The following is a 27,265-nucleotide window of genomic DNA, read 5'->3' as shown; positions in this document are numbered from 1 at the left end:
TGGACTATAGCCCGCTAGGCTCCTCTGTCCATGGGATTCTCCAGGCAAGAATGGGCTCCAAAATCACTGCAGATGGTGACTGCAGCCATGAAATTAAAAGACGCTTACTCTTTGGAAGGAAAGTTATGACCAAGCTAGATAGCATATTCAAAGCAGAGACATTACTTTGCCAACAAAGGTTTGTCTAGTCAAGGCTATTGTTTTTCTTGTGGTCATGTATGGATGTGAAAGTTGGACTGTGAAGAAGGCTGAGCGCCGAAGAATTGATGGTTTTGAACTGTGGTGTTGGAGAAGACTCTTGAGAGTCCCTTGGACTGCAAGGAGATCCAATCAGTCCATTCTGAAGGAGATCAGCCCTGGGATTTCTTTGGACGGAATGATGCTGAAGCTGAAACTCCAGTACTTTGGCCATCTCATGCAAGGAGTTGACTCATTGGAAAAGACCCTGATGCTGGGAGGGATTGGGGGCAGGAGGAGAAGGGGACGACAGAGGATGAGATGGCTGGATGGCATCACTGACTCGATGGACATGAGTCTGAGTGAACTCCGGGAGTTGGTGATGGACAGGGAGGCCTGGCATGCTGCGATTCATGGGGTCACAAAGAGTTGGATACAACTGAGCGACTGATCTGATGTGATCTGAGATATGTATTATTTTTCAGATTCTTTTCCATTATAGGTTTTTATAAGATATTGACTATAGTTCCCTGTGCTATACAGTTAACTTTTGTTGTGTGTTGCATTTTATTTTTTTATTAGACATCTAGCATTCTATTCATACTACATCAAACAAGTAGTATCAAAATGTCATAAATTTTTTAGCTAGGCAAAAATTTATAAGTTTTCTAAAATACATATATTATACATGTATATCAGTTCAGTTCAGTCGCTCAGTCATGTCCGACTCTTCACGACCCCATGAATCACAGCACGCCAGGCCTCCCTGTCCATCACCAACTCCCGGAGTTCACCCAGACCCACTTCCATCAAGTCAGTGATGCCATCCAGCCATCTCATCCTCTGTCGTCCACTTCTTCTCCTGCCCCCAATCCCTCCCAGCATCAGAGTCTTTTCCAATGAGGCAACTCTTCGCATGAGGTGGCCAAAGTACTGGAGTTTCAGCTTCAGCATCATTCCGTCCAAAGAAATCCCAGGGCTGATCTCCTTCAGAATGGACTGGTTGGATCTCCTTGCAGTCCAAGGGACTCTCAAGAGTCTTCTCCAACACCACAGTTCAAAAGCATCAATTCTTCGGCACTCAGCCTTCTTCACAGTCCAACTCTCACATCCATACATGACCACAGGAAAAACCATAGCCTTGACTAGATGGACCTTTGTCGCAAAGTAATGTCTCTGCTTTTCAATATGCTATCTAGGTTGGTCATAACTTTCCTTCCAAAGAGTAAGCGTCTTTTAATTTCATGGCTGCAGTCACCATCTGCAGTGATTTTGGAGCCCACCAAAATAAAGTCTGACACCGTTTCCCCATCTATTTCCCATGAAGTGATGGGACTAGATGCCATGATCTTCATTTTCTGAATGTTGAGCTTTAAGCCAGCTTTTTCACTCTCCACTTTCACTTTCATCAAGAGGCTTTTTAGTTCTTCTTCACTTTCTGCCATAAGGGTGGTGTCATCTGCATATCTGAGGTTATTGATATTTCTCCTGGCAATCTTGATTCCAGCTTGTGCTTCTTCCAGTCCAGCGTTTCTCATGATGTACTCTGCATATAAGTTAAATAAGCAGGGTGATAATATACAGCCTTGACGTACTCCTTTTCCTATTTGGAACCTATTTGGAAGAACAGTCTGTCCTTTTCCTATGTGGAACAACAGTCTGTTGTTCCATGTCCAGTTCTAACTGTTGCTTCCTGACCTGCATACAGATTTCTCAAGAGGCAGGTCAGGTGGTCTGGTATTCCCATCTCTTTCAGAATTTTCCACAGTTTATTGTGATCCACACAGTCAAAGGCTTTGTCATAGTCAATAAAGCAGAAATAGATGTTTTTCTGGAACTCTCTTGCTTTTTCCATGATCCAGCAGATGTTGGTAATTTGATCTCTGGTTCCTCTGCCTTTTCTAAAACCAGCTTGAACATCCAGAAGTTCACAGTTCACGTATTGCTGAAGCCTGGCTTGGAGAATTTTGAGCATTACTTTACTAGCATGTGAGATGAGTGCAGTTGTGTGGTAGTTTGAGCATTCTTTGGCATTGCCTTTCTTTGGGATTGGAATGAAGACGGACCTTTTCCAGTCCTGTGGCCACTGCTGAGTTTTCCAAATTTGCTGGCATATTGAGTGCAGCACTTTCACAGCATCATCTTTCAGGATTTGGAATAGCTCAACTGGAATTCCATCACCTCCACTAGCTTTGTTCGTACTGACGCTTTCTAAGGCCCACTTGACTTCACATTCCAGGATGTCTGGCTCTAGGTGAGTGATCACACCATCGTGATTCTCTGGGTCGTGAAGATCTTTTTTGTACAGTTCTTCTGTGTATTCTTGCCACCTCTTCTTTTTTTTTTTTTTTTTTTTGCCACCTCTTCTTAATATCTTCTGCTTCTGTTAGGTCCATACCATTTCTGTCCTTTATCGAGCCCATCTTTGCATGAAATGTCCCCTTGGTATCTCTAATTTTCTTGAAGAGATCTCTAGTCTTTCCCATTCTGTTGTTTTCCTCTATTTCTTTGCATTGATCACTGAGGAAGGCTTTCTTATCTCTCCTTGCTATTCTTTGGAACTCTGCATTCAGTTGTTTATATTTTTCCTTTTCTCCTTTGCTTTTCACTTCTCTTCTTATCACAGCTATTTGTAAGGCCTCCCCAGACAGCCATTTTGCTTTTTTGCATTTCTTTTCCATGGGGATGGTCTTGATCCCTATCTCCTGTACAATGTCATGAACCTCAGTCCATAGTTCATCAGGCACTCTATCTATCAGATCTAGGCCCTTAAATCTATTTCTCACTTCGACTGTATAATCATAAGGGATTTGATTTAGGTCATACCTGAATGGTCTAGTGGTTTTCCCTACTTTCTTCAATTTAAGTCTGAATTTGGTAATAAGGAGTTCAGGAGCCACAGTCTGCTCCTGGTCTTGTTTTTGTTGACTGTATAGAGCTTCTCCATCTTTGGCTGCAAAGAATATAATCAGTCTGATTTCGATGTTGACCATCTGGTGATGTCCATGTGTAGAATCTTCTCTTGTGTTGTTGGAAGAGGGTGTTTGCTATGACCAGTACATTTTCTTGGCAAAACTCTATTATATAGACATGTAATATGTGTATAATACATATATGGCTATATATTAAAAAATGGAAAACATAGACTAAATAAAATGGGAACACTGACTATGAAATAGATAAAATGAAACAAACTAGATAAAAGTAAAAGATAATCATATAGTCCAGTTGCTTTGAAACATGGCTGCTCATTAGAAACACATCTGGAGAAAAAACGCTATACCTGGGCATTTGTATTTTTCAAAAAATTCTAAGATAATTCTGATGTGCATCTGGATTTTAAAAAGTGATCACAGGTTTTTCTGTTAAATGGGAGTTTTGGTGATACAGAATTCTATTATTTTCTGTTGACCAATCATGATATAATGGTATTAAGTTGTAATACTTCTACTTTATAGGAGTTACTATTTTCTTTTCTTTGTGACCTAATATATCTGATCAGTTTTTCTGAAAATTCTCTGGTCACTAGGGAAGAATATGTGACTATTATCAAGATGTGGAATTCAACATATGCACAATATATCTACCATATTGTTTATGTTGTTTAGATTTTCTATCTTTTACCTATTTTCTTAGTCTATTTTATTTTGTATTGGATGTGGACTATTAAAATCTCCTATTATTAGTGTGTTTCCTTGCATCTCCTATAGTTTTTGCTCCATAAAGGTGATTGTACATAAACAGATAGAACCTCATCTACATTTATTGTTATGATTGATAGGTTTGGTATCAATTCTATCATAATATTTTATACTTGCAGTTGACCCTTGAACAACACAAGTTTGAATTGCACAGGTCTACATAAACACAGATTTTCCTCAATAAGTATGTGCTACAGTACAGCACAATCTGCAGCTGGTTGAAATCATGTGGTTGGAAGCAGAACAGTGGATATGGAGGCTGTCTATAAAGTTAAATATGGATTTTCAACTATGTAAGGATCAGTGCCTCTAACCCCCAAGTTTTTCACGGGTCTGGTGTATATGTAGTGTTTCCTTGCATTTTTTGTCTCAAGATGTGTGTGTGTGTGTATAATTTTTTTCTAAGATGTGTATTTAAAAGTTTTTTGTTGAAAATAGTTTTTTGGAAGGTTTGTGTCTTTTTTCTTAATTCTAGTACTTATACCCCTCTGTTTGGTTATTTAACTTTCATTATCAGGCTTATTAGATTTTTTCATTATCTTTAAATACCCATCTGTTGCCTATTGCCTGTATAGCAATGGGGCTTCCCTGGTAGCTCAGCTGGTAAAGAATCTGCCTGCAATGCAGGAGACTCTAGTTTGATTCCTGCATTGGGAAGGTCTGCGGGAGAAGGAATAGGCTACTCACTCCAGTATTCTTGCCCAGAGAATTCCATGGACAGAGGAGCCAGGAAGGCTACAGTCCCTGGAGTCACAAAAGAGTTGGACATGACTGAGTGACTTTCACTCTCACTATACAGCAATGAGGTTTTTATTTTGGCGGTGTTGGGTCTTAGTTGTGGCACTGGGGAATCTTTCCTGGCAACACACAGACTCTTTCGCTGTGGAGATCAAGAGGGCTCATGTGGGATCCTAGTTCCCCAGCAATGAGGTTTTTATTGTTTTCCCTTTCCCATTTTCTGGTTGTAGTATTTCTCCTGTGTGACAATGTGTAACTACTGTGCATCAGTCCTCCACTCTCATTCCCATCTTTGTTTCATTGTCCATGCACACTTACAGATCATTAAATGCCCACAGTCAGTTATTTTGTCAGTGTTGCTTGTTACTATTTGCTTAGATGAAGTTTATCCTCTAGGAGATTCATCAGGAAAGACTGATATGTGCAGCATTCCCTTAGTTCTTGTATGTTGAAACTTGTTTTTTTCTATAGCTTTGATGGTTGAAGGATAACTTGGCTGGATATAAAATTCTTGTTTTACACTTTTCTTTCATTGAGTTTAAAAAACATTCTTGTTCATTTGTCAACTTGCTATATATGTTGACTTTGAAAAGTCGGGTGCTGGTCTCATTTGTTTCCTGTAGCAAGTTATTTGATTTTCCTGCAGGCATTTCCCATTTGTCTTTAAAGTATAATAATTTCATTAGAACAAGTGTCAGAGTGATTGTTCTGGGCTAGTTTTCCTAAGTACCTGGTGAAACTTTTCAGTGTATATATTCACATCTTATTCATTGTCTCAATTTATTTTTTAAAAATTTAATGTATTTAGTTATTTATTTTTGGCTGTGCCGGGTCTTTGTTGCTTTGCAGGCTTTTCTCTAGTTGCAGTGAGCTGGGGCTATTCTCCAGTTGCGGTTCCTGGACTTCTCATTGTGATGGCTTCTCTTGTTACAGAGCATGCTCTCTAGCACACACGGACTTCAGTATTGCAACACATGGGCTCAGTAGCTGTGGCTTTAGAGCTCAGGCTCAATAGTTGTGATACATGGTCCTAGCTGCTCTGCAGCATGTAGGATTTTCCTGATCAGGGATCAAACCCATGTCTCCTGCATTGGCAGGAGGATTCTTTACCACTATGCCACCATGGAAGGCCCTCAATTTAGTTTTAAATATTAGTTCTGTTCTATTGCATGTGTTTTTTTTTTTCTCGGTTATATGTGTGTTCACCCACTCAGCTTCAGACTACCACATCAAGTAATACGTTGTTTTGTAGCCAAAAGCAAAAGAGATTTGACATTCTAACTGGCTTATATAGGTAGACAAATTGAATGTTAATGTAAGATTTTCACTGTACTTTTTGAAAAGTTATAAGTAATTGGAAACCCTCTGTTACTGCTTTTTGATTCCCTAGGGCTGTGGGGACTCAGGTGGGAACCACAGATCAAAGAAATCGTGAGCAAGGTTAAAAAGGAAAAAAAGAGTTTAGTAATCATGCTGTATGCTAAAGTATGGGATGTTGGGATGAAAGGTATATATAACTTGAGGTTGTTTTCCTGGGGTAAAATTCCATCTTGATCTTTTGACAGGCTCTCAGAGGGAGTAAAAAGCCAACTAATATATGTGTATTTTTTTCACCTGAGCCCTGTGATTTTTCTCTGGGACAATCAGAGTGATGTTTAGACTTCCCCCCAAATGCTCGGAAGATACAATAGGAAAAATTAAAAAGAAAATAAATTTCAGTTAATGTAAATAACAGGAATGTTGGTAGGCTATGTCTGAATTCTTGCCTTTTCTGATTATTCCTTGTCAGAACAGTCTTACATTTATTATTATGATTGTCAATAATAAACCTTAGTGCATAATATATATGCACTCTCAGATGACTAAGCATCTCGTATTTAGCATATGCCAAATCCAACACCTGAGTTTCCTCTCCCCACCCTTTTCCCCTGTTTTGTACACAGTACCTCCAACCTGCTACTTACCCAGACCTGAAACCCAGGCATCTTTCTTACTCTTTTCTTTTTTTCCCATCTCATTTGTTAATAAGGAAATCCTGTTGGCTACCTTTAGCGTATTCCCAGTTGGACTGTCTATCACTGCTCCTTCTGCCACCTTGGTCCTTGGTATCATCATCTCTTGTGTGGATTATCACAGTAGCTTATTTAACTGATCTGTGTGCTTCTGTCCTTGCATGATAGCTTGAGGGATGATTTTAAAATATAAGTCAGGGACTTCCTTGGTAGTCCAGTGGCCAAGACTCTGCTCCCAATGCAGGGGGCCTGGGTTCAATCCCTGGTCAGGGAACTAGATCCCACATGCTGCAACTAAAAATTCTGTGTGCCACAACTAAAGAGCCTGCATGTCACAATGAATGTTGAAGATTCCTCATGCTGCAACTAAGACCCTGCACGCCAAATAAATAAGTTAAAAAAAAACAAAGTAAGTTAGATCATGTTGCTCTTCTGCCTAAAAACCCTGTAGGTCTTTTCCAGTTCACAAAAAATAAAAGCTGAAGTTTTTACAGTGTCCTCCAAGGCCCTCCCTCATCTGGCTTTTCATTACCTCACTGGCCTCATCTCCTTCCCCTCTGACCCTTGTCTGTTCTGTCCCAAGCTGAACAGGTCAAAAACAGTCTGCCCCTGTGCCCTTTTCTTGTTCCTCTCTTTGCCTGCTGTGCTCCTGTCTTATATGGCTGCATGTTACTGCCTTGCTTCTTTCAGATCTGATCAGATATTCCCTTATGGCTGAGGCCATCCCCAACCACCCTGAATAAATAGCATCCATTTCAGCCCCAGTCCCCTTAACCGTGCTCCCAGCCCCACCTACTGTGCCAGTGGGACGCCAGGTCCCTACCTTAGGGAAGACAAGAAGGAGGCGGTGATCAAAGAGAGTTGGGGAAAGGTTGTGTTGATATTTTTATCTGCTACTCTTCTCATAGGCATTTTAGCTGCAATGGTGTGGAAAGCAGTGCTTTGTTTTTCATTGCTCTTTTTCTCTCCCTCTCAAGATGGTTTCACCCAAATATCACTGGCGTGGAGGCAGAAAACCTACTGTTGACAAGAGGAGTTGACGGCAGTTTCTTGGCGAGGCCCAGTAAAAGCAACCCTGGAGACTTCACACTTTCCGTTAGGTAAGCTGGAAGAACAAGAGCACATCCTGAGAGTGCCTGCCAGGTGGGAAATGTTAAGACCACATTTGGACAACCTGCTACCCTCATTTAGAGTCTGAAGACCTGTCTGCAGCCCTGTGAGTGAGGCCTTGCCAGTGCCCTGGTCCCCAGATTAGGGGGGATTCAGGCTTGCTTGTGGGGTTTCAGAACATAGCCTCCTGAGAGTGAGCGGATTAGGGAGTCAGCAGAAGGGGCCTGAAAGGTGGGCTTTTCTTCTCTCTTGAGGGACCACATAAGGATGAGTTGGAGCAGAGAATAAGAAGTTCTTAAATTGAGCCTGATTCAATCCCAGTGTAATCCCAAACAAGGCACAGTTCTGGTTTCACTCATCCTGAATCTGGTTCCCTTTCTCTTCTGGTGACTACTGAATGGGAAAAAATACTCTTGAAGTATTTCTTCAAATAGACTCACAGACATAGAAAACAAACTTAAGGTTACCAAAGGGGGAAATGGTGGTGGTGGGGGTCTGGGATTAACAGATACACACTGTATTATATATAAAGTAGGTATCAAAGACCTGCTGTATAGCCCGGGAAACTGTACTCAGTATCTTGTAATGTTCTATAAGGGAAAAGAATCTGAAAAAAAGGTGTGTACATAACTGAACCGCTTTGCTGTACACCTGAAACTAACACAGCACCATGAATCAGCTATACTTCAAGTAAAAAGAGAAAGAAAGAGAAGAGTTTCTTGAGATCACTTTTCTTTTTCAAAAAATAAAGCATCACTGAGGAAGTTGTGGTGCCGTTTGTTCCCCTGTCCAGTCCCATTCCCCTCGCTCCTTCCTCAGAGGAAACCACCATCAAGAGGCTGGCATATCTCCTTCCTGAACATGTTTTTATACTTGTACTGCATTTGTCCTATGTGTGAATGATATGAAGTTGGTTTGTGTGTTTTTAGAATTCATATCCCTGGCTTTATAACGTATGTATTCTGCGACTTCCTTGAAATTTTTTTTTTTTTTTAATTCTGTGCTGGGACATATAGATCTAATTATCAATTTTAATGGCTGTATAATACTTGAATGGTGTGAATATACCACAATTTATCCCATCCCCTATTGTTGGACACTAAGTTATCTTTACTATGTTTAAAATTGTTTTGAACAGTATGGCCATCGCACCCTGTTGCATGTCTCTTTGAGCCCACGTGGGAGAGTTTTTTCTTGAAATTGAGTTTCTCTTATATACTTATATACTCTTATATTCTCCTTGCTCTAGCTCATTCCAGGAGCTAGATATGAACTGCTCTATGAATTTTCTTTTGTTGTTATTATTTTTAAATAAAAAAGTAAGGAAAATGTGCTCTGAGGATTTATCTAGGACCCTTTTGGGACTTGAGAAGTCCCTTTTCGATGGGTATTAGTTTCTCTAGGAGCCCATGTCATCGTTAGCTTTTACTTCTGTTTTGCTACCAGGAGTGGGCAGAAGCCTTCGTGAGTTTTTGGGCCTTGTCCTAGCACAGACCTCTAACCTACAGTTGAGTGACATTTGACTTACAAGATTATATAATAGTAACGATGAGGAGGAGGAGGAAGAGGAGGATGATAGCAGACATTACTGAGGACTCAACACATTGCAGGCCATCTTGCTAAACACTCACCGTATTTCATTTTATTTCATCTCTCCAGTAACCTAAGAATAAATACCACTTTATTAAGTCCTAAGTCCTAAGAATAAATACCACTATCTCCAGCTTTGAGGTAAGTAAGCTGAAGCTCAAAGGTCAAGTTAGGAAGCCAGTCTCGTACCTAGTAGGCAGCAGAGCCAGGACTACAGAACTGGTGAGGTTTTTTTTTTAATTTATTTTTCCTCAGCTTTTTATTCTGAGCAATTTCAGGTCTATTGGAAAGTCAAAAAATGAATACAGTGAACACCCACATTCTCTTTACCTGTTATTATAACATTTCACTGTGTTTGCTCTTTCTTTTTAGGACTGTGTGTTTGTATACTCCTTCTACCAAACCTTTTGAAAATAAGTTGCAAATGTCAGGATGCTTATTTTTAACCTCTCAATATTGTTAGTTCAGTGTGCATGTCCTACGAACAAGGACATCCTGTATAATTACAATATCATTAATATTATATATGAGAAATTTTAACATTGATTCAATATTATCTAATGTACAGTCCCTGTTCAAATTTCTCTCGTCATTTCAATCGTGGCTTTTGAAGCCATCCCATTATGTCACATCAGAAAGCACAGAATATCTGTTTGTCTTATCTTTTGGTGTTTGTACTCCTGGAGTGTTACTGCTTCTAGGCCCTTGTAGTAGACAGAGCTGGGGAGTAAATATATATTTGAAAGCAAATTTTAAATATATCAATATCAATAAATACATGAATATATATCAAACCAAGTTTGATAGTTCCAATTCAACACCAGCTTCTTCACCTCTTCTCATTCCATATTTGCATTTCCGTTCACTTATAGAGAAAACCGTTTTATAGCCGCATCAGTGTATGACCTCATTTGCCCAATCCTATAATAGGAAAATAGCTTCAAAATGACTATACCACTATCATTTCTAATTACAAACATTTCTAATTAAGTAAAGTTCATGATTTCCCTGGAGTCTTTTTTGTTCTTAGAATATATCCCAATAAGGGTGTACTGTTAGTACTGTTTTCAGAAGCTACAGAAATTAATTTTCTGTGTAGTTATGAACTTACTACAAAGTCAGATTCATTTCTTTCTGTATTCATTTTTGGTTATGTACTCATTTTTTTATGTATATGATAAATGTTTTATTGTGTATATGATATAATAGACACTGAGATATGTGTATATGTGTGTGTATGACATGTTTATTGTTCTAGTTTTCTGCGGGTGATCTAAACTTTTTGTTATGCACCCATGCTAGTTAGTCAAGGAAGATACCCTGTTTTAACTTTGAGGAAAAAAAATACAGAAAAATACATAAATTTATGTACAATTACCCATGTTGTGTTTATTGCCAGTCATTTTTTTCTTCAAAGTAAAATATAAAGTAAAGCAAAGTTTCCTCTTTTTCACCACACTTTCTACTGTTCTTTTCTTTCTCAGAAATAACTACTTTCTGAGTTTGGTATAATTCTTTCTAGTTCATTTTAAAAAGGGTACATATAATAAACAATGGAACATAAAAATAATAAAATGTAAACATAATTATATATATGTCTGTGGTCTGTGTCATGAATAAGGCATGGTATGACTTGTGTACATTCTGAAATTTTCATAAATGGTATGTGCTGAGCACATTGTTCTGCATTGTGCTTCTTTCATGCTCTATCGTGTATATTTATGTATATGTACATTTTTTTTTGGCTGCACAGCAAGCCTTGCCAGAACTTGGTTCCCTGACCAAGTATCGAACCTGGGCCCCAGGAGTTAAAGCACCAAGTCCTAACCATTGTACCATCAGGGAATTCCTAATATCGTATTTTTGAGCTCCACCTATGTTGCTTTGTATTGATCTAGTCCATAACTGAAATATCTGTTTTTGTGTTATGTTCTTAAGGTTAGAGATAGAGAGCTCATGTGCTAAAATAGAATCAGGTGTAGCTGGAGGAGAGACTTACTTGAAGTACCTTTTTTACAGGGAAAAGATTGTTACCACAAATTAGAAGTAGATATTGTTGTTAACATTGTAGAGTACTTTTTCGTACTTTGTTCCCATTTTCCTTTATCTTTGGATAAAGATAGTAGTGTTTATATATATAAACAGAGGCCTCATCGATAATGGTGTAGGGTCAGACTAAGAAATATAGGTTAGTGGCTTTCATTTTGGGATTGCCAGATTTCTTGGGTCCACAAAGATGATTATGAGTAACGAGGTATATTTAGTAGTTTGGAAAACCAAACGGAAAATCATCAGACTGCCTAGGCTAACCAAGTTTTAGAAACTTTTGGCCAGTGTGTTACGTCAGTTCAGTGGGTTGACATATTAGCCATCTCATTTTGGAAAGTCTGTCAGTTATATGTCTTTAAAATGATTTTTAAAGATACAGTTATGTATAGTATCTTAAAGTGTATAGTGAGACGAGTTTTGACAAGTGTACTTATTAATGCAACCAAAACTCCACAATCAAAATCTTGACTGTTTCTTTCACCCTCAAAAGTCCCTTTATGCTCCTTTCTAATCTTCCTCCTGCTACGAGGTCAGCAATATTAATATTCTTTTTTCTATCCCCATTGACTAACTTATTTGACAGCAGTATATAAATGAAGTCATACAATATATTTTCTTTTGTGCCTGACTTCTTCTTCTCTTTTTTTTTTAAATTATGAAACGCTTCACCAATTTGCATGTCATCTTTGCGCAGGGGCCATGCTAATCTTCTCTGTACCATTCCAACTTTAGTATATATGCTGCCAAAGTGAGCACTGGCTTCACTGTCATAACCTAATGTTTTAGAGATTCACCTATGTTGTTTGTGTATATCAATGGTTCTGTGTCTCTCTTTGTAAATTCCTATATGATATTCCATTGTATGAGTATTTGTATACATTTTGGCGACAAATATTTGATTTTTCATTTTTCTTCTACTACAACGAGGCCACAATGAATATTCTTGAACCAATCTTTGGTAGCCATGAAGCGTCATTTTTGGAGGGCAAAATACTTAAGAGTGGGTTTACTGAATTATCAGGTAAATGTATGTTTTATTCTAATGATATTCATTTGATTAATTAGTGATGAGAAAAATGATTGCCCCTTAATATACACAGAACCCTTTGTGTTGAAATGGTTGACTGTGTGATTATTTTTCACTCAATGCATTTGTTTAAAAAAAGCCTAAATTTGTACCTTCTTTGGGTTTGTTTCAGTTAGGTGAAATCTGATAATGAATGTGAGATCCATGTTTACTAGTATAGCTCTTCATTTGTCTTCCCCCCCACCTTTCTAATGGACTATTTTAGAAGAAATGGAGCTGTCACCCACATCAAGATTCAGAACACTGGTGATTACTATGACCTGTACGGAGGAGAGAAATTTGCCACTTTGGCTGAATTGGTCCAGTATTACATGGAACATCACGGGCAACTAAAAGAAAAGAATGGAGATGTTATTGAGCTCAAATATCCTCTGAACTGTGCCGATCCTACCTCTGAAAGGTCAGTTCTGTTTCCGTAACTGTGGAGCCTGCGTCTCTCCCGTGTCATAGGTGTGATGTGAATGCATCATGGGGGTTTGGCTTCTATCTGTTTATTAATCTTAAAATCTTAAAAATCTCATAATCTTAAAAGTTTTACTAAAGTAACAGTGATAGAATCAGTTTACTCTCAGAGTGGCCTTTTCTTGCAAAAGCTTCAGTCACTATTACTTAGAACTCATAGAAGTCTCAGACAGTTCCTGTATAGATTATACTTGGTACATGAATAATTTTAAGATTATTGAATTTGAATGTTACTGAACTTTGAGAGTTAGGAGAGGAAAATGAACGCTAATGGAAACACCAAAACGGTAGTAGTTCCCTGTAGCTCCTGACCAGCTATTCAGCAATGTCACCAACAGATGTCAGTTTAAGCTCAGAAGTGGGAAAGCAGAGAACTCAGAGGGTTCAGATTGTTCATAAGTTCTTTGATGTTATATCCACGAATGTGTGGGAATGACCTTGCTTAGAGGGAATTGTATTATTTCTGAGATCTTTCCCTTATTTTGGAACTAAGCTGATGAAAGCTGGGGCTTGACTTATTTGTATTGATTTTATTGGTTTTCTTCTCCATTCTCTGTCTCCTTTCTGACTCAGTACCAAATCAGGGTCTCCTAATTAGGTTTGTATATTTTCCATCTTCAGATAGGTTTCTTCTCTTTATACCTTCATGTCATTGTTATTTTATGCTGATCCTTTGTTTGCCAGCCAGATTATTAAGCAAAAGACTGTCAGCCAACTCTCTGCAGTTTATTTCTTTTTTTTTTTTTTTGCAGTTTATTTCTTAATTTTGCTATCTTTGGCTGAGAGTGGATGAAAAATATCTTGATATATATACCTTCAGTGATGAGCAGTTAGCACTACATGTGGATAATGTAGTGATCTTCCTCACCAAGCTCCTGAGGGAAAAAGCCACATTATTAATATGACTATATTAATTTATTTTCTATAGTAACTTAGAGTAGTATTTTCTCAAAGTCTGATTTCAGACCACCTACTCTAATGTGCTAGTTAAAAATGCAGATTGCTGGGCCCCATTCTGACCTAGTGTATTGGTATCTCTGATTGTAAGGTATGAGAGTTCACATCATTAGCCCAATCCTTTGCCTCTACTCCAGGTCTCATGTGCATTAAAATTTGAAATGATAACCCAGCGGATAGTCCAAACATGTGGACAGCAAACTTGGAGGCTCTTGAAGTATAAGTTGAAAATCTGGGAAAGCTTGGAATATTTGAATTCATTTCTAACAAAAGATCCCTTTTTTATGGAGTGTTTGCATGCCAAAGCAAGGGCAAACATTCAGATGATTCTCTGTCACTACCATAACTCTCTATTATAATTGCTTTAAATGACTGTGATTAAATAGTTGGTCATTTTAGGGTTGGGCAGTGGAGAAATGGCAGACTGCCTTTTTAAAAGATGAGGGATTTAAAAGAAAATAAGAAAGATTGAGGATATTTGTGTTCAAATGACTGTGGGCTCATTTAAGGAATTTAATGGTTACTCATAACATCTTTATCATTTTTCCTGCATGCTGGGGATGCAGGTTCAGTCTTGAATAGGATGGATCAGTCTCTTGGACGAATGTGTCTGTTTTAAATTGTTTTGAGATATGACTATGGATGGTAGTTTTATAAAAGGATATTGTGAACTCATTGTAGAACTCAATTGATTGTCATTTTAAAAAAAAACTAGGTGGTTTCATGGACACCTCTCTGGGAAAGAAGCAGAAAAATTATTAACTGAAAAAGGAAAACATGGTAGCTTTCTTGTGCGCGAGAGCCAGAGCCACCCTGGAGATTTTGTTCTCTCTGTCCGAACTGGAGATGACAAAGGGGAGAGCAATGATGCCAAGTCTAAAGTGACCCACGTCATGATTCGCTGTCAGGTAAAGCCCCAGCTGAACCGTGAGTCTTCTGAAATGTCATCTTTGGGTGGTTTTTCTGTTGGGAGAAGACCAACACCATTTCTTTCAAAGTCAGGTTTTCTTTGTTCCTTTAGGCGAGGGCTTCTATACTTTGAGTACCTTGTTAATTATAACTGTTTCATCATTTCATGGCTTTATTATATTACTTATTTCCTGTGTGTCTCTAGCAAGTCACCTTCTGCCCTGTGGTATCTTTTTAAATTTTTTTCTGGATGCACCGCGTGGCTTGCAGAATCTTGAAGCCTGGTCCTTGGTGGTGAAAGTATGGAGTCGTAACCACTGGACTGCCAGGGAATTCCCAGCCCCACAGTATCTCAATCTACTTGTACATGGTTGCAGCTGGAATCTGCCTCTGTCTGAATTTCTAAAGCGATGGCCTCAGCTCCTCCCTTGGGTTGGCACAGTATAGCCTGTGACTGCATGTGATTTCATATCTTAAGGCTGGGAGAATTGAACTCACCATTTCTTGTTTTTAATGTGGTGGCTAGACCAAGGAGGTTGGGTTTTTGGTCAACTACATCAAACTTTGTTTTGACATAGTGTCTTTTTTTTAATTTATTTTAATTGGAGGCTTATTACTTTACAATATTGTGGCTGTTTTTGCCATACATTCATATGAATCAGCCATGGGTGTACATGTGTTCCCCATCCTGACCCTTCCTCCCACTTCCCTCCCCATCCCATCCCTCAGGGTCATCCCAGTGCACCAGCCCTGAGCACCCTGTCTCATGCATCAAACCTGGACTGGTGATCTATTTCACATATGATAATATACATTGACATAGTTTCTTAAATAGTAACTGTGTATTCACTTATTGCTTCGGTTTTTTAATAAGATTAAAACAACCAGCTTTATTGAGATATAATTCACACACCATGAAATTCACTCTTTTTAGGGTGGACAGTTCGGTGGTTTTGTTTTTTTTTTACTATATTTACAAATTATGCAGCCAATAACACTAATTCCAAAATATTCTCATCACCCCAAAAAGAAACCCTGTGTTCTTTACCAGTCACTCCCTACCTTTCCTCCTCCCCCCAACTCTTGGCAACCACTAATCTCTTCATTTCAGTGGATTTGCCTGTTTGGGGTATTTTGTATAGATGGGCTCAGGTAATATGTGGCCTTTTGTGACAGACTTCTTTTACTTAGCATGTTTCTCAAGACTTATCCATGTTGTACCATGTGTCAGTAAACTCTTTCTATTGTCAAACTTTCTGTTGTATGGATATATACCACATTTTGTTTATCCATTAAACAATTGATGGGCATTTTGGCTATCATGAATACTGCATTTATGTAAAAGTTTTCATGATATTCTCTATTTGATGAGACGTGATGTTCATATTTTCTTTTAATTTGTATAGTTTCCTTTATTATACTAGCTGGTTTAAAGTTTTGTCTATACTTTCTCAAGGACAGTTTCCACTGAATGTTTCCCTCCCAGTCCCAAAATATGGTCCATACTTTCCTGTTTCTTTGCATGGCTCATGAGTTTTTGTTGGAAACTAGGCATTTTATTTTTTTCAAGTTTTATTTTGCATTGGAGTATGGCCATTTAACAATGTTGTGATAGTTTCAGGTGGACAGCAAAGTATTTTACTTATTAAAAAAATTTCCCCTACACCATATGGCTTGTGGTATCTGAGTTTCCCAACCAGGGATTGAATCTGGGCCCTCTACAGTGGAAACTTGGAGTCCTAACCACTGAACTACCAGGAAATTCCTGAAAACTAGACAGTTAAAGCAATATTATGTGGCAGCTCTGGAAATCTGATGTCCTCCTTTCCCAGGGTTTGTTGTTGCTGCTTTTTATCGTTCCTATAGTTGATGCTGTTTGTATGTTTATTGACTTTCCTGTATTCTTTGTCATGTGTGGCCACTGATATCTCTGCTTGGGTAGCATAGTGATCACCTGATGGGTGGACACAGATTTCCTTAAATGCCTTGAAACATTAAATCTCCCAGACTTTGCCAGCATGGCTCTGTGTGTGTGTTTGTGTGTGTGTTGGGGCATGTCTGCCTTTAGTGTTCTGGTACCTTAAAACTCAGCCTTAGCCTTCACTTCCTGGTTGCACACAACCTCAGAATCAGCCAGAGGTAAAGATTAGGGCCTTTTTGGATCTTTCCTGAACTTCACATAGCCCTGCACATGCACATGTCCTTCTAGATTCTCAAGAGTGTGTTGGAGGTTTTCAGAGCCCGCTATGGACGTTGCCTGGATTTTCCTTTTAAGTTTTTGCTCAGTCTCTTATAAAACACTGACTGGTATTGCTGCCTTAGGCAGCTGTGATACTAAACAGTTGCTGCCGATTGTTTTGGGGAGATCCCCTGAAGGCAGGGCTAAATAGGCTCTAAGTCAGGTTCAAAGACAAGCTCTGAAAACAGGGCGCTGCTAAACAGATCAGATAGTGATAATTCTCTGGGGATTGGTCTGGACAGTGTTCCAGTTTCATCTTGTCTACTCCAGTTGTGCTAAGCTGCTTTGTTTGCCCAGCTACTGCGGTTATGAAGCTATTGGTTTTCAAGGCTACCAAGTCGGGGGAGGGTTAGTCTCTGTACTTGAGTTGGGAAAAGCAGTCATTTAACATAAAGGTCATGAGCGTAATTTTTTTTTGTTTTTCGTCATGAAAGGAACTGAAATATGATGTTGGTGGAGGAGAGCGGTTTGATTCTTTGACAGACCTCGTGGAGCATTACAAGAAGAATCCTATGGTAGAAACATTGGGCACAGTACTACAACTCAAGCAGGTAAGCTTATTGGACAGCTAAACTCCACCTCCTTATACAATTAAAGAAGTCCCAACATAAAATATTCCAGATGGAAGTAGAATAGTATCATAAACCTCCACATACCCATCACCCAGCTTCAATTATATCAACTCATCAAGTCTTGTTTCATTTATTAGTCCACTCACTACCTTCTTCCTTAGTATTTGTAAACAAATTCTAGACAGTACATCATTTTCATGACTGTCTTCATATATAATTCAAAAGGCCTTATGGAGTTTTAAAGCAAAGTTTTGATAAAGTTTTCATTGTAAATCCAGCTTTGGTTATCTTTAGGTGATCATTGCTTTTCACTTGGGAGTTATTGCTATTTTAAAACTCACTCATTACTTAGTGGCAAATGACATCATCTCTAACATGTGGTCTATTTATAAAGAAAAATAGCTTCGAATTTATATCAGCAGAGTAAAGTATGTGAAGATTCCTGACCGAACAGAAAGGAAAGTGAAACTCTATTTGAAAACTTTTATTGTGAATACTGTGAACTTCCTGTCCTTGCTTTTATGAATGCCAACAGAGAAGTCTTTTTTTTTTTTTTGCATTGACACTTTTTTCTGTAATACTTTCTTGTTTTTGCACTGACTGCTGAATTTGATTAGCCCCTCAACACAACTCGTATCAATGCTGCTGAAATAGAAAGTCGGGTTCGAGAACTAAGCAAATTAGCTGAGACCACAGATAAAGTCAAACAAGGCTTTTGGGAAGAATTTGAGGTAAGTTATGAAAAAAAATTTTTTTACATGATTTATTAAGTCCTGTTCTTAGTGGAAGGGAAGTCTTATGTTTGGGATTAGATCTCCAAAAGACTCACTTGGATCTGCAGCTCTTCTTAATTTGGTCGTTGATTGACATGGAGCAAGTTGCTGAGGGGGCTTTTTCAAAAGAGTTGGCGTTATGTTCTAGGAGAAAGGAGTTGGCAGTTAATATTAAATGAATGAGCCATTTGGCTCATGGATTGGCTCTTTTGGTTTGGACCGCTGGCAAAATCCCAGAAACACAAAAGTACCTAATTCTTTGGAAGATTTCCAGCATTGGCTGGGGTCTTTAGGAAGAATATATAGCTTTACTGCAGCGAATAAGTAAAAGACAGCTCAAGGTAGCTTTAGTCTGGGAGCTTCTACCTTTTATAAGGTATAATCTGGAAGTTTATACCTTTTCAGAGATTAACTGATTTCTTTCCTGAAACCAGCTTGGGTAGGAGAATGTCCACAGTGGGCTGTGTTCCTGTTGCAGTGAAATGTGTCACCATTGTAACCTGGTTCTCTCCCTTTTCATCCCTTTGACAGAAAACGCCCTTAAAAACAATTTTGTGTGTGTGTGCTGTATCCATCTTCATAGTTACCTTTAAGCAGCATGCCTAGTAACCAGCAGCAGCTCCATAAATGTTTGTTGAATGAGTATTTACATGTAGCTAATATTTATGTTATTATATTATTGTTATTCTGTTTATGGGAATGATCATTCCATACTTTTTGTAGGACTTCAGGATTCATAAATATTTGTGGAATGAATGAACGAGTAAATGGCCACATGGAGTCCTTTTTAACCGCCATATGTCAGATCACCTTGGCGGGATATTATTTCCATTTTACAGATGAGGGAGGAGCCTTCAGGCTCAGAGAGGCTGAGTAAATTGTCCAACTTTCTGTACCACGAATATTGATTGAATGCAGCACTGAGGATGGGTACAGAATAGAACAGTCATGGTCTTTGCTCAGTGTTCCTGACCAGGGACTTGACCTCATGTTTATTCCTTTATACCAGCATTGGGTTAGTCACCAAGGACACCCTCAAGATGGACAGGGTTTTGTCTTTAAGGAGCTTTGAGTTGAGAGATGGATAAGTACAGAAAGTTCAGAAATCTTACATCAGAGTTTGAGTGAAAAACCTATTTTTCAAAAAAAACTTTTTATTATGTAAAATTTCGAATATATACAAATGCAGAGAGAATCATCTGATTGTAGCAGTATATACCTGTCCCCAACATTAACAATCATTGTTAGCTGGACAGTCTTTTTACACTCCACTCCACTTATAATGAAGATTCATCAAATAGTAGTTATTGTTCTCATTATACTAGTTGTCTCTTGTTGTTGCTGTTGGATCATTTTTCAAATAAGTTCCCCCTGGATCTCTGATTTAAAATCCTAAGCCTCTGAATGTTCTCCTGTGGGAGGCTCTAAGAACAGGCTAGCACCCCCACCCCACCTTCTTTCTTTCTTGGCTGCGCTGCGTGGCATGTGGGATCTTCACTCCCCAAGCAGGGATCCAACCCATGCACCCTGCACTGGGAGCACAGAGTCTTAACCACTGGACCCCCAGGGAAGTTCCCTGTATTTTTTTTAGGTTGGTCTCTCTAGAAGGTTTGTCAGATCCAGTTTTTCTTCAGCAGGACTGCATATATGTTGGTGTGTCAGGAGGTGCTTGTCACCAAAGACAAGATATTTGATTCTCTTCCTTTTTACTAAGTAGTTTTCAAAATAGCATTCTCCAAAAAAAATTTTGTTATCAATATGTGCTCATGGATTTTTAAACACATTTTGTACTTCTTTGTTTTTACTTTATTTTTGCATTGGTACCTTACATTTTGATTTCTATTATTTATTTATCATGTCTGTGCTGGGTCTTCCATTGCTGTGCACGGTCTTTCTCTAGTTGTGACGAGCAGAGGCTGCTCTCCAGTTGCGGTGTGCAGGCTTCTCAGTGTAGTGGCTTCTCTCATCATGCAGCATGGGCTCCAGGTACACAGACTTCAGTAGTCATGGCTCACAGGCTGGGGGCTTAGTGGTTGTGGGCATATGGGCCTAATCACTCCGCAGCATGTGAGATCCTCCCAGACCAGGGATCGAACTGGTGTCCACTGCATCACAAAGCGGGTTCTTAACCACTGGACTACCAGAGGAGCCCTACTCATGAATTTTAACACATTCAGAGTGCGTCTGCTTACAGTATTATCATTTCTGCTGCTCAAATTATTTTAGCTTTGGGCACTGGGAGCTTCTACAAGTGGCTTCTATGCCTTCCTGTACAACTCTAGTAATTTTTTCTAGATTCCTTACTTTCTGGTTTAATAAATTGTTACAGGGTAATACATTTCCCATGTCAGAACTGGAATCAGTCATTTCTCTGAGGAGTGAATTAGCTTCTCTCTTTCCTCCCTTTTTTCCCTTCCTTCTCGTCCTTCCTTTCTTGGGAAGTGGTATTTAGAGACTATAGTCCAGGAGCCAGAAGTGCTTATTGCTATAAGGTTGGTTATTGCCTTCTCAATGGGTGGAGCTAGAAAAAGTTATTTTCTTGAAATAACTTATTTTAAGTCCAGATGAAATTTCCAATTCAAATTTAGGGCTCAGAATTATAAGACTTCCACTGCCTGTAATAATATGATTACTGAAAACAGTTTGTTTTCCTAGCTTTTATTTTTCAATCCTTACGGTAGTTCCTTCAGAGAAATAGAGTCAAGTTACTGTCCTTTCAATTCATTTGTAATAGTTCTTCTCTATATGGTTATTTTCTTTTTTTTTTAATTTTATTTTATTTTTAAACTTTACAATATTGTATTAGTTTTGCCTAATATTGAAATGAATCCACCACAGGTATACATGTGTTCCCCATCCTGAACCCTCCTCCCTCCTCCCTCCCCATACCATCCCTCTGGGTCGTCCCAGTGCACCAGCCCCAAGCATCCAGTATCGTGCATCGAACCTGGACTGGCAACTCCTTTCATACATGATATTATACATGTTGCAATGCATTCTCCCAAATCTTCCCACCCTCTCCCTCTCCAACAGAGTCCATAAGACTGTTCTATACATCAGTGTCTCTTTTGTATATGGTTATTTTCTAACTGGATATACAGTTAGGTTGTTTCACTTTATATTTGAATTTCAGAAATTTCTTTCTATAAAATTTTATTTATAATTATATAAAATATTACCTTTGATTCTAAAGTCAGATATAAAAAAATACATTCAAAGAAGTCTACCTTCTATTCCCATCTTTTCCTCCTTATATGTATAGCCCTTTAAAAAAATTATAGCTTATCATTGCCTTTCAAAAAGCATAAGCAAATATGTATCTGTAATTTCATAACCCATCCTTTCATGGATAAATAGTAGCAATATTTTACACCCTTTTTTTCCAGCATTGTCTTTTTGTTACACTGGAGACCCATCGGACAGTAGTGTCTACAGATAATCTTCATTCATTTTTACTGCATACTACTCCATTGTGGGGATGTACCATAGTTTATTCAGCTTATTGATCAGCATTTGGATAGTTTGCAAATGAAAGAAGATACAATGGATAGCCTTGTGCATGCTTGTTTCTCTATTTTCGCGGATTATTGTTAATATTAACTTTTTTTTTTTTTTTTTGGTGTTCTGTATTTAAAAAAAAAGTGATGGTTGTTACTCATCTTTATTCTTTTTTGGCCGTGCCACATGGCTTGCTAGATCTCAGGTCCCTGATCAGGGATTGAACTGGGCCACAGCAATGAAAGCTCTGAAACCTAAGCACTAGACTCCTAGGAAACTCCCTACTCATCTTTAATCTTTATTATCTATCCTGCATGATTTTGGTTAGCATATTTACAGTCTGAAAAGTACTGTTTTTAATTAAAATTTTAAAATATCAAATCTTTTTGGTAAATATAAGAAATAATTATAAGAAGTAAATGGTGAGTAATTTTGTAATCTAGACCCATTTTTATGTTACCTTTTAAAATAACTGGGGCAGTCATTTGCATCAACCACTTTTCCTATAAAATGTGACCGTGTGTGCGTGCTTAGTCTCTCAGTCGTGTCTGACTTTTTGCGAGCCCATGGACTCTACCCCGCCAGGCTCCTCTGTCCATGGGATTTTCCAGGTAAGAATGCTGGAGTGGGTTGCCATTTCCTTCTCCAGGGAATCTTCCTACCTCAGGGGTCAAACCTGTGTCTCTTGTGTCTTCTACACTGGCAGGCAGATTCTTACCACTGAGCCACCAGGGAAACTGTAAAGTGACTATGAACTTTTAAGAAATTATAGCAGCCAATTGGGTATCTGGTGCAGTGGTGGATTCGTTAAGTTCACTTAGGCAGTACTTAAAGAAACTAAGTCCTTCCTGCCGCTTGTGGCAGTAGGGAGTTTTTCATGATCCCATTGGTAGGGTCAAGATAAGAACTTAGAAGGAAAGTGCCTAACCTGACTTTTCTGGCCATGGAAAGAAGGTTGACTCTAGATGCTCACCGGATGGTTTCACTCCGTGACATGTCAAATTCAGTTCATCTTGTATACATTATTAACAGCAAAATGAGGCAGAACTGAGCTGGCTTTCAGGGGAAGTGGGAGAGAAACAAGATCATGTCTGAACTCTCCTATATCCTCTTCAGAGGTCAGGCTGGGGTGATGAATTGTCAGGCAGTCAGGGCATTATCGTTTCATTTAAACTGAAGCTAGATCCAAACAGCTGGTGGCCTGCTTTCTAGATCTCTTATGTACCTGCTGCTTGAATCCAGTCAATTTTTTTTTTTTTTTAATGCCCTTTAAAGTTGGGGCCAGGGGAATAAGGCTGGGAACAGAGCGAACCATTATAGAAGAACTTAGGTCTGTGGAAGCAGAGACTCATTAAAATCTAAGTCCTCTGAAGGAAAAGCTTGATCCAACAGCAAGGCGTTATTATTTTAGTGGTTGTATCTTAGTTTTTTCCCCAGAAGATGATAAATTTGGGATCAGTTCCTTCTTACTGTGTGTTCTATGGTCTTTAAAGTCAACCAGAGCTCTAAATTGCAGTGCCATTGAGAATTTAGCTCCGATAGGTACATTTTGTTTGTCTGTATGCCAGGCTTCTGGTTTTCTGTAAAATTCTGCGTGTTCTTTCAGCTATTTCTCCCCAGAAGACACTTACAAATTACTTCCGATTTTGATGCATCTTAAAATATACAAAGTCTCTTCTGAAACTCTTTGGTTCTTTCCTCCTTTGCTCCTGAAATAAATTCAGATTGATGGTTTTCTTCTAGGTCATGTGGTGTGATCAAAATGTTGCAAACCCAAGCTTTGATTTTTTTCCCTGTAGATTCTCTGTCTTTTTTTCTTTCTCCCCCACTTTTTTTTTTTTAACCACATTTACTGTGATAAAATGAGATTGCCCTTTTCTGTAAACATTTTGTGTCTCTTGCATATCTCTGGTCATGACTGCGAAGAGGTGGACCAATATTTCTAGATTCGGTGAAATGAACTAAAGTTCTATTAAAATGAGACTGACACTAAATAAATGAACAGGTAGGTTATGATCCTGCTGTTTTGTCCCTGTGATGTGCAAGTGACCTGAAACCTGAATTCACCACTTGTGCATCGTGCATGCTAAGTTGCTTCAGTCGTGTCTGACTCTTTGTGACCCCGTAGACTGTAGCCGGCCAGGCTCCTCTGTCCATGGGATTCTCCAGGCAAGAATGGGTTGGGAAATGGGTTGCCATTTCCTCCTCCAGGGGATCTTCCTGACCCAGGGATCAAACCTGCTTCTCTTACATCTCCTTCATTGGTTCAGTTCACATTAGTTGCTCAGTTGTGTCTGACTCTTTGTGACCCCGTGGACTGCAGCACACCAGGCTTCCCTGTCCCATCACCAGCTCCCAGAGCTTGTTCAAACTCATTTCCATCGAGTCAGTGGTACCATCCAACCATCTTATCCTCTGTTGTCCCTTTCTCGTCCTGCCTTCAGTCTTGCCCAGCATCAGGGTCTTTTCCAGTGAGTCAGTTCTTCGCATCAGGTGGCCAAAGTATTGGAGTTTCAGCTTCAGCATCAGTCCTTCCAATGAACATTCAGGACTGATTTCCTTTAGGATTGACTGATTTGATCTCCTTGCAGTCCAAGGGATTCTCAAGGGTCTTCTCCAGCACAACAGCTCAGAAGCATGAACCCTGCATTGGTAGGTGGGTTCTTTACCACTAGCACCACCTGGGAAGCCCATTATCCGTTATGGTTTTGTTCAAATGAAAGTGTTGGTGAACAAATAGATACACTTCAACCCTGCTGTTTTATGTCTGCTGTATGCATATTATCTAAGAAAATAGTCCAGGTGAGTCTGTGGCCCTGCAAAGACAGGTAGTCCTTTTTGTTTTGTTTTGTTTTGTTCACTGTAGCCCCAGAATCCAGCAAAGCGCCTGGCACACAGTAGGTACAACGTATGTTTTGTGTTGTGTCAAGTGTGAGCTGTTTTCAGTAGCAAGAGACACTGTATTGGCTTTGGACCCTTTGCTTATATTCAATAGGGAACAGCTCTCTGACACTTAAAAAGTATGGAGGAATGTTCCAGGCTTTGCTTTGACATGTCCCTCTTTATTCTTATGCACTTTTCATTTGGAGTCCCTGTTGGAGGCTTGGTGAATGCACATTTTAGTCCCTGCAGCCTCTCTACAAACTTGGTTAAAACGATGTCATTCAGGATCGCAGTAATGAATTTCAGAGATTTCAGTTATGAACTTTCTGACTTAAAAAAAAATACACACGGATAAACCCGGCACATCTTCTTCACTGGGGTTCTGTTTTCCAAAGCACTTTAAAGCTTGTTTTCCTCAGTATTTTGGTTTTTCTTCAAAACCCATCCTTCTTCCATTATACACAAGCCTCTCTTCCCTGTCATGGTCTGAAACTGTTCTCCGTTTGCATGGGCATTGCAGGCAGTTCGCTGACAGCCACACAGATGTCCTGGATTCTGCCAGAAGCTCTGCCAGCCAGCGTGTCTCCGGAAGGAGCTCGTGCCTATCTTCAAACCCACAGTCTGGTTTGATTTCTTTAAAGTGATTACATCCGCTCAGGGGAGCTATAAATTCTCCTTGGAGGTGGTTAGGTTTTTATGGAGACAAGACTTTTAACTGCACCCCAAAGCTGTGCCTCAAATAATGATTCTTGCTGGTGATCTCTAGCGGAAATCTTCTGCTGGGTGACTAAGCAAACCCGTGTTGAACAACAGCCCCCAACCAGGGCTCCAGCCTCGTGCTTAAAAATGCCCTAGGATGGCAGCCTTGCAGCTGTCATCAGGGTTTTCCATCCAGGCCCGAGCTCCCAGCTGCTATCTTCCTGCAGGCAGAGCATCACAGTGGCTAGGGGGGTCTATTCCACAAGCTTCATTCTGGAGAAATTCCTTTGTTTCCTTTGAACTCTTTCTCTTTCATCCTCCCTCCCCTCCTGCTTTTGTTCTGCGCCTCTCCAGTGCCAGGTTTTTCTCTTTAGGAATGTTTTCATTTGCTGGAGCTGTCTGACATCTTTACAGAGAATTGAAGAACCTGAGGTACTTCCAGGTACTTTGACATCTCTGCTTAACCTTCCCCTTTGCTTTTGAACACCCTTGGTGCTTTCTACACCTGTGGTTGTCCTTCTGTCTTCTCCATCTAGTGGGCCTGTGTTGTGGGCTCCATTCCTTCTTAGCCCCTTTCTTCCTTAACCTTGGAATGTGACCGTCCCCAGTATATTGAAATAACACTTTCAGAAGACACCAGTGGCTTGCTTTCTTTCTTTTTTGGGGGGCTGTGCTTGGGCTTCATTGTGACACACGGCTCAGTCATTGTGGTGCATAGTCTCTCCAGTTGCAACATGCAGGCTTGGCTGCCTTGTAGCACATGGGATCTTAGTTTCCCAGCCAGGGATTGAACCCGTGTCCCCCACATTGGAAGGCAGATTCTTAACCACTGGACCACCAGGGAGGTCCCACCAAAGGTTTTCTTAATTGTGATTAAAAAAATAGTCTTTTCTCTGGCCTTTTTCACCCATGAGCCAGTCTTGGAACAGCTGTCCAGCCTCTCTTTCCCACCATCTTCTCATTTCTCTGATAGCAGCATGTGCCTGCTTTATTCCTTCTTCCCATCCCGTGTGCCCTTCTTGGTGTTCACTGCTCTCTCTTCTCCTGACCAGTTAACTCTGCTAGTTCTCCAAGACGTGTCCTGAGCCCTCTGCTCTTCTGGCTTCTCTCTTCACTGAGAGCATGTCCATTTTCACCCCAGCCTGATTACCCCAAGTGGCTTCCAGTCTCTGGTTTTACCTTTTGATTTGTGCCTTCCACACTTCTTGGCTTTCACGTCTCTTCAGATTCAAGCATTCACAACCAGACCTTTTATTTGATTTTTGCCTTCAAACCAACTATCCGTTTTTACATCTCCATCTCTGGTGGTTGTCCTGTATATTCTCTGACCCTGTATGCTAGAATCTTCGGAGCATCCCTTAACTCGTCTTTCTCCTCTTTCTCTCATTGTCATGCACCAGGTCCGGTTGATTTTCCTTTCCTAGTTGTCTTTCTGTTTTTAGAGGAAGGAAGGAAGCAAGCCAGCATTTATGGTCTGTTTAGTGCTGCGCTGTGGGCTAAGGAAGTCATCTCATTGTGTCCCCAGATCTTTTGAGGGAGGTAGATCTTGTGTCCCTGGATGCTCTGTGATCAGGGCAACTCTCCAGGACCACCCAGGCGGGCAGCGGCAGAGATAGGAGTCTCACCTGATGCTAGGGCTGTAGGTGCTCATCGCCCCACAGGACCCCAGCTGCTCTTTTACCCTTGACCTCTGCCCTTCCATTCACCCTTCGTGCTCATCTGCTCCCAGCATTTCTCCCATCACTCTTCTGCTTACATACCTGCAGTGGCTCCCGATGTCCCACCAGAGGTATAGCATTTTCATTCTGA

At 39.7% G+C, this 27,265-nt stretch overlaps 1 protein-coding gene and 1 non-coding gene across 5 annotated transcripts in view; one reads left to right on the top strand and one right to left on the bottom strand.

The window, feature by feature from the left end:
- The window catches only part of PTPN11 (protein tyrosine phosphatase non-receptor type 11), a 70,684-nt gene that overhangs the window by 14,355 nt on the left and 29,064 nt on the right, over positions 1 to 27,265 (top strand). For 2 of the 4 annotated variants that reach the window (XM_070769656.1, XM_070769658.1), the window contains exons 2-6: positions 7,606 to 7,728; positions 12,673 to 12,864; positions 14,599 to 14,791; positions 17,466 to 17,582; positions 18,221 to 18,334. In XM_070769656.1, the coding sequence (XP_070625757.1) occupies positions 7,606 to 7,728; positions 12,673 to 12,864; positions 14,599 to 14,791; positions 17,466 to 17,582; positions 18,221 to 18,334 (739 nt within the window). Of the gene's footprint in view, positions 1 to 7,605; positions 7,729 to 12,669; positions 12,865 to 14,598; positions 14,792 to 17,465; positions 17,583 to 18,220; positions 18,335 to 27,265 lie in introns of all 4 variants that reach the window. The other 2 variants (XM_070769655.1, XM_070769657.1) reach the window with 1 other exon arrangement.
- On the bottom strand, positions 12,027 to 12,133 carry LOC139176887 (U6 spliceosomal RNA). Its single transcript, XR_011561357.1, has one exon. It is a non-coding gene; the product is annotated as a U6 spliceosomal RNA (small nuclear RNA).

The sequence above is a fragment of the Bos indicus genome, chromosome 17, assembly GCF_029378745.1.
Source record: "Bos indicus isolate NIAB-ARS_2022 breed Sahiwal x Tharparkar chromosome 17, NIAB-ARS_B.indTharparkar_mat_pri_1.0, whole genome shotgun sequence".
Taxonomy (NCBI): Eukaryota; Metazoa; Chordata; class Mammalia; order Artiodactyla; family Bovidae; genus Bos; species Bos indicus.
The sequence above is the reverse complement of the archived record's forward strand: the minus strand, read 5'-3'. Positions and strand labels throughout refer to the sequence as shown.